This window comes from Chionomys nivalis, chromosome 15 (genome assembly GCF_950005125.1).
Source record: "Chionomys nivalis chromosome 15, mChiNiv1.1, whole genome shotgun sequence".
Classification (NCBI taxonomy): Eukaryota; Metazoa; Chordata; class Mammalia; order Rodentia; family Cricetidae; genus Chionomys; species Chionomys nivalis.
The window spans coordinates 23,790,857-23,807,220 of NC_080100.1; the positions used below are offsets into that span (position 1 = coordinate 23,790,857).

Consider the following 16,364-nt stretch of genomic DNA (forward strand, 5'->3'; position numbering starts at 1 on the left):
TTTTAAATTTTAAATTGCATTTATTATTTGATTATTTTATGTGTGCTTGGAGAAAGTTCTTAAGCTTTGTGACATGAATGTTTAGGGCAGAGGGCAGTTTTCAGTGGCTGGTTCTCTCCTTCCATGTGTCGGGACCTGGTATTGAACTCCAGTTTTGTTTTGGGGTTTTTTGTTTGTTTGTTTGTTTTGTTTTGTTTTGTTTTGTTCAAATATTGCCTACATTCTAAATAATCAGTGTGCCATGAAGTTGACTTTTAAAGCTGGAAATACCAGATAATGAACCAGGGATTTCTCCGTTTATAAATAAGCACATTAAAATTTAGGGGTGGGTGCTGGAGAGATGGTTCAGTGGTTAAGAGCACTCACTGAGCCTGCAGAAGACATGTGTTCAGTTCCCAGCACCTACATGGCAGGTGAGCCATCTGTTATTCCAGTTTCAGGGAGTTCAGTGCCCCCTTTCCAAGCAAAACACTGAAACACAAAGAATAAAAATCATTGAATCTAAAATTTAAGAATTAATGGACTTCTGGTTTGTATTGATAATACTATATACAGAGATACTGATTCATTTTGTATGTAAGACTATCTCAATAGGTTTTGAGATACCAGTGCGAATATTGGTCATTTGTTTTATAAGTTCAGTAAGTACATTGCAGCTGGTATTTCTCTTTCAGAAGGCAAATTCATTAACTGTTGACTAAATATAGATATTTTGCCAATGTTCCAAGATAATCTAAAGTAGTTTACTGAGGAACAATTTTCTATAATCCAGCATCAGTAATCGAACTTGCTTGATCTATTTGGCTTTTATGGCTAGTTTGTGTGCATGTCCTACCAGCATGCTAGGGGCCTTAAAGAAATACTGTTAAGTGAATAAAGCATAAGTAACAAGCAATTCCTAAGTAAAGCAACTTTTCTTCTCATTCCTAACTTTTTCACTCACAATTTCATGCTTGGTATTCAGAATACTTGGATTTTTTTTCCCATGTTGAATTCTTAAAGCCTGTTGGATTGTGTGTAGCACTGAATGATAATTAAATTATGGGTGAAATCTTTAATAGCTAATGCGTGGATAAGTGATGTGAGGTGAGCTCTGAGCCATGCACATGCGTGTGTGCTCATCCTGGGTTCAGTTATCTGTCTTTAATGGAGGTAATTACGTCAGAATTGAGTAGAGGCTCTAGAGAGGAAAGTTTGTTTTCTACCAGTATTTAAAAGAGTGATAATGTTTTTATATTCCATAGCCTAAAGAAAATAAATATTTAGATTGTTTCTCGAGTAATTTGAAACTTTTACCAGTGAGTGATATAACAACTTACATTTCCTTTTAGCTTTCAACTGATAAAACTGTGAAAGTCCTAAATATATTGGAGAAAAATATTCAGGATGGATCAAAGCTTTCTACTTTGTTAAATCATGTAAGTTTAAGACCTGTGTTACTAACTTTACCCCTGGTGTTGTTAAATGCCCTGGTTTTCATTATGTTGATTTGATAAAAGTGCTCTGACCAAAAGCACCACAGGGGAGAAGCGGCTTATTTCATCTTATACTGCAGGAACCATGGAGTTGTGCTGCTTACCGACCTGCTCACAGGCTCATGCATAACTAGCTTTCATATACAGCCAAGGACCACCTACCTAGAGATGGTATGCCCACAGTGGGCTGGTTCCCCCATCAATTAATAATCAAGACCATCCCTCACTAACATGTCTGTTAGCAACATGGAAAAGACAATTACTCAATTGAGACTTTCTTCTCAGGAGTTCCTGGGCTGTTTCAATTTGGCAGTTAAAGCTAACTATAGAACATTAAGATACAAATTTTTTCGTAAACAACTTTTACTTACTAAACAGATTCTAGGTTTCATTAGTTTGTTACCACATATTAGTAGTTATGTTGATTAACATTTCTAGTGCAATTTCACTTTTAGTGATACCAACATGAATTGTCGATTAAATGTTGCCATAGGACTGGGGGGATGGCTCAGTAGATAAGTACCTGCCCCACAATCTTGAGAACCAAACCAAAGTGCTGATCCCAGAATGAGCATAAAAGCCAGGCAAGTGTGCTGACTGCTGTAATTTCCCCCTCTTGGGAGATGACAGTGACATTCTTAGTCAGCTGGCAAATGAAACTACCTAGATTTGGCAAGATTTGGGCTCAGCAAGACACCTTGCTTCATGTAAGTAACGTGGAGAATGATCAAGGAAGGCATCAACTTTAGACCTCTGCAAACATGCGCGCACACACACATCAACACGTATACACACATCCAAAAATTCTTGCCATGCTGGCAGTGGTAGCGCATACCTTTAATCCAGCACTTGGGAGGTAGAGGAAGGTAGATCTCTGTGAGTTCTCTACAAAGCAAGCTCCAAGGTAGCCAGGACTGTTACACCGAGAAACCTTGTCTTAAGGAGAGGTGGAAGATGACTTGTCTTAAGAGAAACAATGAAAACAAATGTAAGTTTCTGTAACTAAAGTGCTGAATCATCAGTTAAGAGTCTGAAACAAGAGAATTGCAAGTTCCAGGCTAGTTGTGGCAGGGTAAGGACATTCTGTCTTTAAAACGGGCCTGATTCCAAAAATAGTGTATTTATTGTTGGAAATTTCTAAAACATTAAAAAACATATCCTCATCTGGCAATAACTACTTATTTAACACTTTTGAATTTTAAATCACGGATGAAATCTTTAATTTTTATGTGTGTTTGCGTATTGCTCTCATTTGTATAAATACAATCTATATACATATATGTCTGTCTTTAATGCATGCACTGAATTTTGCAGGGGTTTCCAGACAGAGTTTGTCTATATAGCTTTGTAGCTTGTCCTAGAACTTGCTCTGTAGACCAGGCTGACCCTGAACTCACAGAGATCGCAGAGATCTGCCTGCCTCTACTCTACCTCTGCCTCCCAAGTGCTGGGATTAAAGGTGTGCACCACCACCACCCAGCCATGCACTGAATTTTTACCTCATGAGAAAGTTGTTATAGAATTGATGGGGTCTCTAAGTGATATATGTAAAATAAAATCCACAGAAAAATATTGTATTCTCAGGGTTATTAAATATATCTATACAGACTAATTTTGATGACGATGTTTTTTAAAACAAGAGACTCATAGAACCTAGGTTGACCCTCAACTTTCCATTCCCTTTGGTTCACCCTGAGTGACGGGATTGCAAGCTCCTGCTACCAATTCTCATTGGATCTATATTTAGTGTTCTTTTTTTTTAACTAGTTAAAGAAGAGAATTTTAAGTTTTTGTTTGATAGAGAGTAAGACAGAGTATGTGTGATAAGTATAGGGTATTTGTGGGAAATAAATGGATACTATTCCCTGAGCTGCATCTCTAACCAGTTTTTGATCAAGGCATGTGGAGAAAGGATGAGAAGAGAAGCTTAGAGAAACCTAAGGTGCCAATGTATTCCATGATTAAGTTTATAAGTCTCTTAGACACTTCACCAACAAATTTTAATGAATACCGTGGAGGCTGCATTCTAGGATTGAAGTATAAACTCAGTGACAGAGAGTATAAATCTCATACATGTGATTTATAATCCTATAATATAAAGGTTTTATTTCATTTACAAGAAGAATATGTTAGGAGGATTTACACTCTAGCAGGAAGCCTAAAGCACTCCATCATAATTTTAATGGCTAAAATAAAAGGAAGACTTATGTCAATTATTAAATTATCCATTTTAGAAAATGTTAAGTCATAAGTACTCTGCATATCTCTACTCTTATGTTTTTGAGACATTAGTTTTGAATCTTGATATATAGCCCAGACAGAACTAGAACTTGCTGTGTAGCCCAGATTTGCCTTAAGTACACCATCTTCCCATTTTAATTTACCAAGAACTAGAGTGACAGGCAAGCATTGCCATTCCCACCTTTAACTTTTTCATTTGCAGATGGAAGAGAGAAGTTCTGGAGATTGAAGTTGAACCAAGTACATAGTTCTACCATAGAGCTATACCACTGATCTGTATATATTTACTTTTCAATATGTTTCAGAAAATAGTGCTTAAAAAACAAATTTGACTATAACCGTAGCACTCGGGGGCAGCTCAAAACCAGCCTGTACAGCATAGTAAGTTTCAGGCCTGCTGAAGATACTAGTGAGACCTTGTCTCCAAGCAAGATACAAACAAAAACAGATATCAGCAGTAATTAAGTCAGTAACGTTTTGCTATTTTTTAGTAAAAGCTCTTCATTTGTAAGTTCTTCCTTTGTTCTCATGTAAAGTTTAACTATTGTGTTTATACCCAAGTCACAAAAATAATTTACATTCATTATAGTTTAAATTAAAATGTTAAATCTGGATGAAACACAAAGAAGATAAAGGTGACAAGAACTTTGTTGTTGGAGTATCTTCTAGTGGTGAAATAGGAAGAAAAGTAGATTGTGTTTGAAAATGCTGAAACAACAACAAAAACAGAATACAAAAATATCTTGCCTAAATTAGGCCTGGTGATTCATGCGTATAATCCTAGCACTCAGGAGACAGAGGCAGGTGGACTGCTTCAAATTCAGGGCTAGCCTGGAAAACTCTAGGCCAGCATGGGCTGCAGAATGAAATTTTATCTCACAAACCATTGTTTTAATCTTGGCTAAAGTGATACCATTATTTGTACTTTATTCCAGACATTTTTTAGAATAGTCTTAATAAAAGTTCTAGATACTATTTCAGGTTGTTTCTCCTACCATTGAAAGTCATATATCTGTTTTTTAATATTGTGAACTATAGGTATTTTATTCCCACTTCACTAACAATGGTCTGTTTTATAGAATAATGATACTGAAGAAGAAGAAAGATTGTGGAGAGACCTTATTATGGAGAGAGTTACCAAATCAGCAGATGCTTGTCTTACCACTATCAACATCATGACATCTCCTAACATGCCGAAAGCTGTGTACATTGAAGATGTAATTGAAAGAGTTATACAGTACACTAAATTTCACTTACAGAATACACTCTATCCCCAGTATGACCCTGTTTACAGATTAGATCCGCATGGAGGTTAGTTTTTTTTTTTTTTTGTACTGATAGCTTGGTTGGTGTTTTGGGTTTTGGTTTTTTTTTTTTTTCTTTCTTTCTTTTTCCTTTTTTCCCCCACACTACCAGAATTATCCATTGTAAATTTTCAGTGCTAGGTGAATCAGAAAACAGTGATTTTAATTGGCTCCCAAATTCAGAGATTATGCACATACAATACATAATTGACTTTGACTTATGACTAGAATATAAAAGCTTAATAACTGTTACATTACTTTGACATCTATAGGTTGAAAATCCAAAATGCTTTGAAAACTCTTTGAGGGGCTAGAGAAATGACTCAGCAGTTCAGAATGCTTTCTATAGAACCTAAATTTGGTTCCCAGGACCTACACTTGGGAACTCACAACCACCTATAACTCCAGCTCCATGGGATCCAACACCCTCTTTTGACTTCTGTGGGCTCCCAAACACATAGCATATACATATATACACATAAATTAAATGTAAATCTTTAAAAACTTTTTAAGGATGAGCATGAAATACAAAAAGCTTTGGATTTGGGTGGGGGGGTTATGATTTTTAGATTAGGAATATTCAAGTGGTAAAATCTATACAAATATTCCAAAAATCTGAAAAACTTTTGAAGAAGAGCTATTCAACCAGTATTTATCTATAATTGAAGTAATTGTTCCTAGTTAGAGAAAATCCCTTCTAATTTAGTTCAAAATAATGCTTACTTGCAAAATGAATTGATTTAAGATATATATATTCTCCATATATATAGCTCCATAACCTGTACTATATGATCAATACAGTAGTTAAATGTTCATATAGTTCATTTGATTACTTAATTGTGTAATAATGCCAGGTAATTTAAATGAGAAATATAATCTTACTTTCTAGTTTGAATGAAGGGGGAAAAAAGAAAAATCTGTATAGTAGCCAGTGTAGTATACCAGACATTTGTTAAAGGATGTTCCACTACAGTACTACTAAGGAATAATTCCTCTGTTAATCAACACTCATCTGTAGAGGTTTCACTGTATTTTTATGAGGCACCCTGAAATTTGTGTTAATTTAGAAGATAGTGCTGTAACCTCCATGGAAGAGTGCAAAAAGTTAATAATACTTTTCCTATCTTGAATCCTCTTTTATTTTAGGAGGATTATTAAGTTCGAAGGCCAAGCGGGCTAAATGTTCTACTCATAAGCAGAGAGTAATAGTAATGCTTTATAACAAAGTTTGTGACATTGTTAGTAGCTTATCAGAACTGCTAGAGATACAGCTTCTTACAGACACAACAATTCTTCAGGTAAGTTTTTTGTTTGTTTTTAAACATTTTGAACATTTCTAGGCGTGAGAAAAATCTTAGTCTAGTATAATCTTCTTTACTCGATAGTAATACCAGCACTCTGTTCAATTTACCCATTCAGAGTATTTTATGTGTAAATTAAAGAAATAGAGATTATGCAGCATTTTAAAGGAAGTACCTACCTGAGCTGAAGAGAGAAGAATACTACATAAATTCCAAACTCTAATTCTACAAAAAATAAGTTCATGTTTAAGAATTTGTGATATTTTCATCCATGAAAACAAAATGACTTCCTTTAATTCCTGCAGTAGGGTACCATGTTACTGAGGTGTGACTGTTAGAATGTAGTAGGGTACAATGTTACTGAGGTGTGGCTGTTAGAATGTAGTAGGGTACAATGTTACTGAAGTCAACTAGAAACATACTAAACAATTAATCTTGGATTTTCAGGTTTCATCAATGGGAATAACACCATTTTTTGTGGAAAATGTCAGTGAACTACAATTGTGTGCTATTAAGTTGGTCACTGCAGTAAGTATAATCAATTTGTAATTTCAGTTACCCACAAATGAAGTAAGAGTTTCATCACTTGGTCCAAACTTCCATAAATTATGATATTGGATTTATTTTTTTCTTGTTTTCCATTAGATTTTTTTCATAATAAATATTATTTTAGTCTTACTATATTTTATTGACTGAGGATTTAATTTCACTGATCATGCTTTCCTTGAATTTAAATTTTTTCTTTTTAAAATTATTGTAAAAACCAGAATTATTTAAAATCTTAAATCTTGTCTTCTCTATCCAAAGTATCATATCCCTCAAAACAAAACTTTATACTCCCTCATTTTGGTAATTAATAACAAAATTTGAATACATTTCTTTAGTTGACTTCCTTGTTCATGTTCATTATACTGTTTAACATGTTGAAAACATTTTCATTCTGAGTAACATGCCTACTTCAGTTTTCCTTCAGATAAAATATTGTCCTAATTTCATACTATTTTTATGTTTTCTGCTTTAGTAAGTTTAATTTATAATTTTATAATTACTAAACAGGTATTCTCAAGATATGAAAAGCATAGGCAGTTAATATTGGAAGAAATTTTTACTTCACTTGCAAGATTACCAACTAGTAAGAGAAGTTTAAGGAATTTCAGGTAACTATAGTAGAATTTAACTACAATGGAGAATTTTGTTGTGTTCTAACTGTTATATATTTACTCTTTACCACTTCTGTCTGGTTTATTTTTTAATGGTTATAGGAAAAAAGTACTTCAATCAGAACTACATAGATAGCTTAGATTTGTGAAAAAATACAGCATAATTTGGGAGACTTAAAGAAATTAATTCATTGATCTGAAATAAAAAGATCTGTGGCAGTTTGAACACTGTTAACATTTGGACCAGTTAATGTCTTCACGCCCAGGGCTGTTCTGTGCTTTCCATAATACATAGGCGCATTTCTAACCCCATAGAAACCGTCCCTTTCAGTTGTGACAGTCAAAACTGTTTCTAAGCACTAGAGGTCAAAATGTGCTACATGAAAAGCATGAGAAATGTGGTTCAAAAGATTTCAGACAGTTTTAAAAGATTTTAGGAACTATGATAATAAAGTTAGGCTTAATCTTTTAGACAGTATTTAACTATTCAATAATTTTAGGAAGCTAAAAGATGGCTTTAAGAGCAATATAGAAGGGCTGGAGTGATGGCTCAGCATTGGCTACTCTTCCAGGAAAGATTGCACGTTTGATTCTCAGCACCCACATGACAGTTTACAACTGTCTGTAACTCTGGCCCTAGAGGATACACCAGCCATGCACATGGTACACACATATACATGCACATAGAACACCCCTAAATATAAAAAGAAAGCCTCCGTGAACATCAGATATGTACATAATAGGTTATCATCAGTTATATAATTCCTAGTGATTAGTGCATTGACTCTGGTATATAGGGTTATTTTGGGGTTGGTCCTGTAAAATAATTATTTTTGTTTTTGTGTAGTTTGAACTAAGTGTGCATTGATAAACATCTGTTCAACTGAAGAAAACTGATCAACATACAGATGAATTATTGCACTTCTACAATTATTTGTAGACGCAAACACTTGGAAATTGATCTTATATAATCAGTGTTTCAGTCCTCATACTCTAGCACAGATAATTAACTAGATGCCTCAGTAGGTAAAGCCTCTTGCAACCAAACATGATGACCTGAGTTCAAACCCTGGAACCTCACATATCAGAAGGAGAGAACTGATTCCCTGAAAGTTGTCCTCTGAATGCCAGCTCTATGATAGCAGGCGCACACATTACTTTAAAGTGAGACACTATTATTTCACACACACACACACGTCCATGTAGGTGATTTTAATACCACTTTACTATCCTACTCGGCAGGTGTAGACCAGAATACATTAGCATTTAGAAACCTCAGACTTTTATTGTTCTAACTTCTTCAATAATTATTCATTTTAAGTTTTTATCTGTGATGCATAAAAATAGAAAATTTTATATTAAATACTGTTTTTTCTCATGAATAGGCATTATTTGGTGTTTTTTTTCAAATTATTTCAGAAATATACTCAATAACTGTCATAAAGCAGTAATGCACGATAAAGAAAGCATATTGAAACTTTCAAGTCGTAATGAAACATGTAAAATCTGACTATTTTTAACTCTGATTTAAATTGTTCCTTCTTCATTAAAGGTTAAATAGTAGTGATGTGGATGGAGAACCTATGTATATTCAGATGGTTACAGCACTAGTTTTACAACTTATTCAGTGTGTAGTTCACTTGCCATCATCAGAGAAGGACCCTAATTCAGAAGAAGACTCAAACAAAAAAGTAAGGAAATATTTATTTTATAACGTATGTACATTAAGGATTGGAAACACCTATACTTTCTGTAATTCTTCTAAAACCAAAATTCTTTTCTAGGGGTTCATGACTGGGGTTTGGGTTGTAGATCATTATAGTAAATTCTGGTTCCAACTCTTCTCTGGGCATCATGAAGCACATAAATCAACAATACCTAATAGGCTTGTTATACCAGCTTGTAAAACTCAGTTGAGAAATGAATGTCAAGGGGAATATCAGAGTTAGGTGTCTATGTGTGCATACATATAATTTAATATGGAATTGGCATGGAAAATAATTTCATGTTCTCTGAGTGGCAGCTAAGGTTTGCTTTTGGTTTTATACAGTCTATTGATACTTATTTTTAGTATACTGGAGGCTTTGTTTTATTTTGTTTTGTTCTTGAGATGGGTTTTACAGTGTAGCTCTGACTGTCCTGGAGCTCACTCTATAGACCAGGCTGGCCTCAAACTCACAAAGATCTTTACCTCCCATGTGCTATGATTAAAGTGTGTGTCACAATGCCCAGTCAGTTCTAGATTATATAGTTTCACTTCAAAGACAATTCCAAAGAAACAAGAGTTATCTATCTATAGTATAGAGTGTGTGTGTATGTGTGTGTGTTCCACGCAAAATAAACAAAATTAGTACAAAATACTGTTTTTCTCCTTTCTAGATTAGATTAGTCTAACCTTCCTTTTCTGATCATTGGTGACTATTATCAAAAGTATGTTTATTTCTATTTTATATATAGATTTGAATATGGTTATTTTGTTTTACAATTTATGCATAAATTATAATGACATATTCATGGCTAATTTTTTTAGTTGACACTTTTTGTCAGATTTGTTTTATAAGGACCTTGGAAGCAGAATTGTTATAGTATAAAAGCATTTACTTCACTGAGGTTGTCCATATTTTCACTTAAGTGATAGTCCCATTTGCATTCCTGCATTCTGATTTTACTGATTCTAGTTACTATAAAATACTACCGTGCTCATTTTGGTTTTTTTCTGCTTAATATTACTGATGTAACTCCTTTTTCTATGTTTACCATTGAGTTTCTTCAGCTGTTTACTGACTTTTTATGTCTTTTTTTTTTATCTTAATCTTTTAATTTCTACTGAAAGTTTCAAATTTTTGTTTACATTGTAGTGGCTTCATAAACTTTGAAGTTAGGATATTCTTCGGTTGAATTATTTATCTGTTTTAGCTGGGTATACTGGCACATATTCTAACACTGAACTATATATTTCCAATTCTGAAAAATAGTTTTGTACTTTGACTCTATTTCTTCTTTTTCTGGTATGGATTATGATATACAACTATTGATTAAGTATTAATACATTTCTGATTGCTTAAATAAACTTAAATTAACTACCACTGTTTCCAAATCTTCTTAATTTTTTAAAATGTGTTTAGTATGCCAACTGGCTTATCCTATTTTGTAAAAATAATATCTTAAATACGTAAATACTCTCTTCAATAATAGCATACCAATAACAGCTGGCCTCATTTATTCATTGTTTCTTCTATCTTTATAAAGTTGTTTTTCTCACTCTAGGTTGACCAGGATGTTGTCATTACTAACTCATATGAAACAGCTATGAGAACAGCCCAAAATTTTCTTTCCATCTTCCTTAAAAAGTGAGTAAGATCAATGATGTGGTTTTTATTTTCCATAATGTGGAGTGGTCAATATAGAAAGAAGACTGATCACATTTCCTGCCATAACTGGAACCTCAGATACACCTGATCTTTAAAATGAGGAAGAGAATTAAAAATCTAAAAATGTGTGAATTTGCTTCCGGTCGACTCCCAAGTTTTAGTACTGGATTGTTGAATTTCTAGAATTTTTTTTTACAAAATTTTGAGGCGTTCTGCTTGTCAAGCAAAGTTATGCAAAGATGTTACTCAGGCTTCATGAGAATTAATGCTAACTATAGAAAAATGCATTTCTTCAGAGTTGTTGTAACTTTCAGAGAATAATATCAGTTAATATACTTTATAATTGATGGAAAAGACAATTTAAGAGATATATTTATTTATACATCATTTTATTTAATGTGTTCTCATATGCCATGGAGGAATCTGTACTTAACAAAATTGCAAGCATTATATAAATTAACATCTTTTTTTGTTTTTTTTTTGGGATTTTCTTTCTTTTTGACTAGATGTGGTAGTAAGCAAGGTGAAGAAGATTACAGACCACTTTTTGAAAATTTTGTTCAAGACCTTCTTTCAACAGTCAATAAGCCCGAGTGGCCAGCTGCTGAACTACTCCTTAGTTTGTTAGGGAGACTGTTGGTAAGAGTATAGCATTTAAAGATTATTAATTACTAGAAGACAACATAATGAGGATGTACTCTGATTCACAGATGATGAATTCTTTAAAAATGTGTAAGGAAACATGAACATTGCATCTATTTTTGCATGTGTATAATTGTACATTATATCGTCGATACCTGTAGAAAACAAAATTGTACATTTTAGCACTTTCATTTCATTACATATAATGGCAATGCTTTTTGAGATGGTTTGGGTGGGGCTTGGACTTGTTATGTCATTGGTTTAAAATATCAGCAATGAGTTAACCGTTTGAAAGCATGAAACAGACTAATGCAAACATTTTGTCATTTTTTTAAAGATTATTTCTAAAATTATATGGCACCTTTTAAGTCTCATAGTACAGAATAAAAATGGAAATACAGTGATCTCTTTTCATTTTAAAGTATATTTGAAGTTGTGCAATATAAGTTGCTACAAAACTTTAAAATGTAACTTTTTATGAACTTAAAAAAGTAATACTACTATTCTGAAACTATAATGATTTGTAGACAACAGCATCTTATTAAATTCTGATTTAGTGATATCCCATCTTTGAACTTTAGGTTCATCAGTTTAGTAATAAGTCAACAGAAATGGCTTTAAGAGTGGCGTCTCTTGATTACCTTGGAACTGTTGCTGCACGACTGAGAAAAGATGCTGTTACCAGCAAGATGGACCAAGGGTCTATAGAAAGAATTTTAAAGCAGGTATTAAAATAAAGAACTTAAATTAATATACAAATAGTTGGATATTTGGTTGCTTTTGGTGTGGGGGAACAAAACAGGATCTAATGTTATCCAGCTTTCTTTCAAAGTTGCTGTGTAGTTTATAGTCAAAGATGACCTTGAATTCCTGATCTTCCCAAGTGCTGGATATTACAGGCATGTGTCACACTAGACCCATTTTAAGAAGTGCTAGGAATTGAACCCAAGGCTTTGTGCATTCTAGGCAAACATTCTACCACCTGAACTGTGTCATCTAGCCCTACATGTTCTTGTCTTATAAGAGTAGATTTTGTAGATTCAAGAAAAATTTGTTTTGTTACTTGGTCCTGAGTGTGATAAGCTCTCACTGTAGTCCCAGCTAGTCTTGTATTCATAATGTCCTCAGGAACTAATCCTTAAGATAAAATTTTAGGTCCTTCTCTGGATTCACTGAATCCAGAACCCTAGGAGTAGAGTTGTCAGTGATTTAACAAACCCATCAGATTGTAATTAGTGCTAAATTTTGAATGCTGTTGTGTGGTGTATATTTGTACAAATAAGAATTGGCACATAAATATTTGTAATACACTATCAAAAGCAAAAATTTAATATTACTATATTACTAATGAATATAATACTTAGAGTATAATCTAGTGCCATCTTTTGTATTTGAAGATTTGTTTTATTTCATTTATTTGTGTGAGTGTGTATATGTGTATGTATGTGTGCAGGTGTCCATGGAAACCAGAAGGGTCCATTGGATCCCTTGGAGCTGGAATTTCAGACATTTGTGAGCTATTGAATGTGGGTGCTGGGATCCGAACTCCAGTCCTCTCATAGAGCAGTAAGCACTTTTAACCGATAGAGTAGTAAGCACTTTTAATCACTAAGCCATTTCTGTAACCCATCATCATTATTTTAATGGTCAAATTGTCCTTACATTTGACTAGTGAGATGCCTTTTGAAGCTAGCCTTTGTGCCTTTTTTTGACATGTTCCCTATATTCTTTTTTGGGTGTGGGGCAGGGGAGTAGGTATGTGTTGTGTTTATGGTGTGTGTACTTACTAGTGTGTGTGCATATGGATGGATGCATAGGTGCATGTCTGCACATGCATGTGGATGCCAGAAAGTTAGTTCAGGTTTTTTTCTTTTGTTTTGTTTTCAGTCATTCTCTATCTTATCATTATTAGTTAAAGGACTAGGATTCTTTGAAGAAATAAATGACCCCCCATATGAGACACTGAAAGTAAAAGATGTCTTTAAAGTACCTATTACATCATGAAATAAAGAATGATGGAAATAGTACTGGGGAGATAGCTCAGCGACAAAGTGTCATAAAAGCATGGAGATCTGAACTCAGGTCCTCAGAATCCATGCTAAGCAAACTCAGTTAAATTCCCAGAACCTATAAATTCTCTCCCTTTCTATGCCTAAAGTATTATTTCCACAGTAAAGCTACCTGAAATGTATGATGCATATTATCACAGCTGTTAACATTCTTATTTACTAGATCAAAACTTTGGTGTATATTCATAAATACAAAATACACAATGAGTTCAAGACAGGGTTGTGATATGTGAATCCTGTCTCCAGAAAAAAAGAAAAAAATTAGCAATTGTAAATGTAAATTAGGTACAGAGCTGAATAGGGTGTTTTTGTGATGATATTTACTTTTGATATTTATATCAACCACTTCCCAACTCTTTAAGATAGCAAATAGCTTATAAAGCCGAACTTAGCTATCAGAGTGTTTTTTGTTTTTTTTTTTTTTTTCTTCGAGACAGGGTTTCTCTGAGGTTTTGGAGCCTGTCGTGGAACTAGCTCTTGTAGACCAGGCTGGTCGAAACCAAGAAACCATACTTTTTGTTTCTATATAATGAGTATACTTGCTTTCCTTCTTACTGGCTTGTTCCTCCGTTAGGCTTGCATTCACATCTACACTATTTATTAACGCACACCAGTACTTTAGTAGTCACATATCTGTGACTATCATTTGGGAGGCTGGGCCAAGGTTTCCAAACTTGAAGTGAGCCCTGGTACAACACTGTTTTAGAAATGGGTGGGATGATCGGTAATAGGCAAATAAGTTACCAATAATCTTGTGATTATTGTTTTTGGTTTAGGTTTCCGGAGGAGAAGATGAAATCCAACAATTGCAAAAGGCATTGCTTGATTATTTGGATGAGAACACTGAGACTGACCCTTCACTGGTGGTGAGATTCATTTTGCTTTTTAAATTTAAATTATCTTCAAAAAGTAAGGTGGGGCTTTAGAGGGAAAGAAAATAAGAGAAATATTTGGAAATATTTTTATAGCTTATCTTCAAGTCTAGGCTAATCCTAAAATTGAATATAGACCTCCCGATGATGAAGATGACCTGTTAGCATACAAAGAAGCTGTCAAATTCATATATGCATACATACAGTTCTTTGAAAATGTATATTAAGTAGCATATCTGGAATATAACAGACTGTATACAATTTGTATGTTTTATAGTCTTGGCATAAGTTTGTAAATAACACTATGCACATAATGGAGTATTTTCAATTTTTCTAAGTAGTGAAATGAAAAAGTTACAATAACCTCTGTATTATTTTAACTACCTAGTAGATTTCCAGTCTGTGGTTATGAAACAGATGCACAGAGTGCTTCAGTGCTGAATGTTTTAATGTATTTAAAACTTGCATATTTTTTGCACAGATAAGAGTTGGAAACAGATGGAAGTCTTTTACCTTCACACCATCTATTCTAAACTTTTCTAGTGGTCTTACCAAATCTACTGAACTATATGAAGTGTCCTACTTTAAGTAGTTGATAGTAGTACTCTATTTAATGTAGCTATTTTTATTGTCAGTGTTTTACGTTAACAGTTAAATTTTTAGTTAAATGTAAAAAAGGGAAATTCCTGTAATCCAGGATATTTCTGTCTTTACATCTGCTTCTGTCCAAGAGAGTTTGCTTTAAAAAAAAAAAAAAAGAAGAAGAAGAAGAAGAAGAAGAAGAAGAAGAAGAAGAAGAAGAAGAAGAAGAAAAAAACAAACTTAGAACTTCTATTCCTGATTAGAAATGTTACTAATTACATGAGCTCAAACCTATCTAATGTCTTTCCAGTTTTCTCGTAAATTCTATATAGCCCAGTGGTTTCGTGACACAACTCTGGAAACAGAAAAAGCAATGAAATCACAAAAAGATGAAGAATCCTCTGATGGGGCACATCATGCAAAAGAAATTGAGACAACTGGTCAAATAATGCATCGAGCTGAAAACCGGAAAAAGTTCCTTAGAAGCATTATCAAAACCACACCATCTCAGTTCAGCACATTAAAGTAAGATACAGAGAGAGAAAAAAAAATTATTTATATATATATGTATGTATTGTAAATATCCATTTACAAAGAACATTTAAAACTGCAGTGCTTTTTGTTGTAGGATGAACTCAGATACTGTGGACTATGATGATGCGTGCTTGATTGTCCGATACTTGGCCTCTATGAGGCCGTTTGCCCAGAGCTTTGATATTTATTTGACACAGGTAAATTGATTGATTGTTCTGATTGATTTTTTTTTTATTATTCTGGTTACTTTTGGAGATCGTGGACAGTTTGTGTTCATTGTGAAAGCAGCATTTGTCTCTATTCCATGTTGTTTGCATGTCTTTAGCTATGCTTACCGTTCACAAACTGATTCTTCTTGTACAAACAAATAGACATGTTTGTTTGACATGAAAATTGTTCAGTTATAAAGTCTTTGATAATACTGTCTTAGTTACACATAGATTTAGTGGAGCTTGACGTTCTTAAATATATATGCAGCAGTATGTTTGACTGAGAATACTGAGGTAAAGACCCCAAAATATAGAGTGCTTTTCCATGTATACTGGTCTCTGTTAAGATTTTGGACCAGAGCCAGGCAGTGGTGGCACAGGCCTTTAATCCCAGCATTTAGGAAACAGATGCAGGCAGATCTTTGTGAGTTCAAGGCCAGCCTGGGCTACAGAGAGAGTTCCAGGACAGGCTCCAAAGCTACACAGAGAAACCCTGTCTTTGTGGAAAAAAAGAAAAGATTTTTGGATGAGTAAGATGATGTATAACTTGACTTACACATAAAAAACAAAAGGTAGCAAGTTATAGATTGTGTTCATATATATA

At 33.8% G+C, this 16,364-nt stretch overlaps 1 protein-coding gene across 2 annotated transcripts in view; it reads left to right on the plus strand.

The window, feature by feature from the left end:
* Positions 1-16,364, plus strand: part of Nipbl (NIPBL cohesin loading factor) — a 155,818-nt gene that overhangs the window by 106,200 nt on the left and 33,254 nt on the right. For both annotated transcript variants that reach the window (XM_057789441.1, XM_057789442.1), the window contains exons 16-27: positions 1,332-1,418; positions 4,796-5,027; positions 6,167-6,318; positions 6,769-6,849; positions 7,378-7,478; positions 9,034-9,172; positions 10,749-10,831; positions 11,359-11,491; positions 12,076-12,219; positions 14,340-14,429; positions 15,328-15,542; positions 15,646-15,748. In XM_057789441.1, the coding sequence (XP_057645424.1) occupies positions 1,332-1,418; positions 4,796-5,027; positions 6,167-6,318; positions 6,769-6,849; positions 7,378-7,478; positions 9,034-9,172; positions 10,749-10,831; positions 11,359-11,491; positions 12,076-12,219; positions 14,340-14,429; positions 15,328-15,542; positions 15,646-15,748 (1,560 nt within the window). The remainder of the gene's footprint in view (positions 1-1,331; positions 1,419-4,795; positions 5,028-6,166; positions 6,319-6,768; positions 6,850-7,377; positions 7,479-9,033; positions 9,173-10,748; positions 10,832-11,358; positions 11,492-12,075; positions 12,220-14,339; positions 14,430-15,327; positions 15,543-15,645; positions 15,749-16,364) is intronic.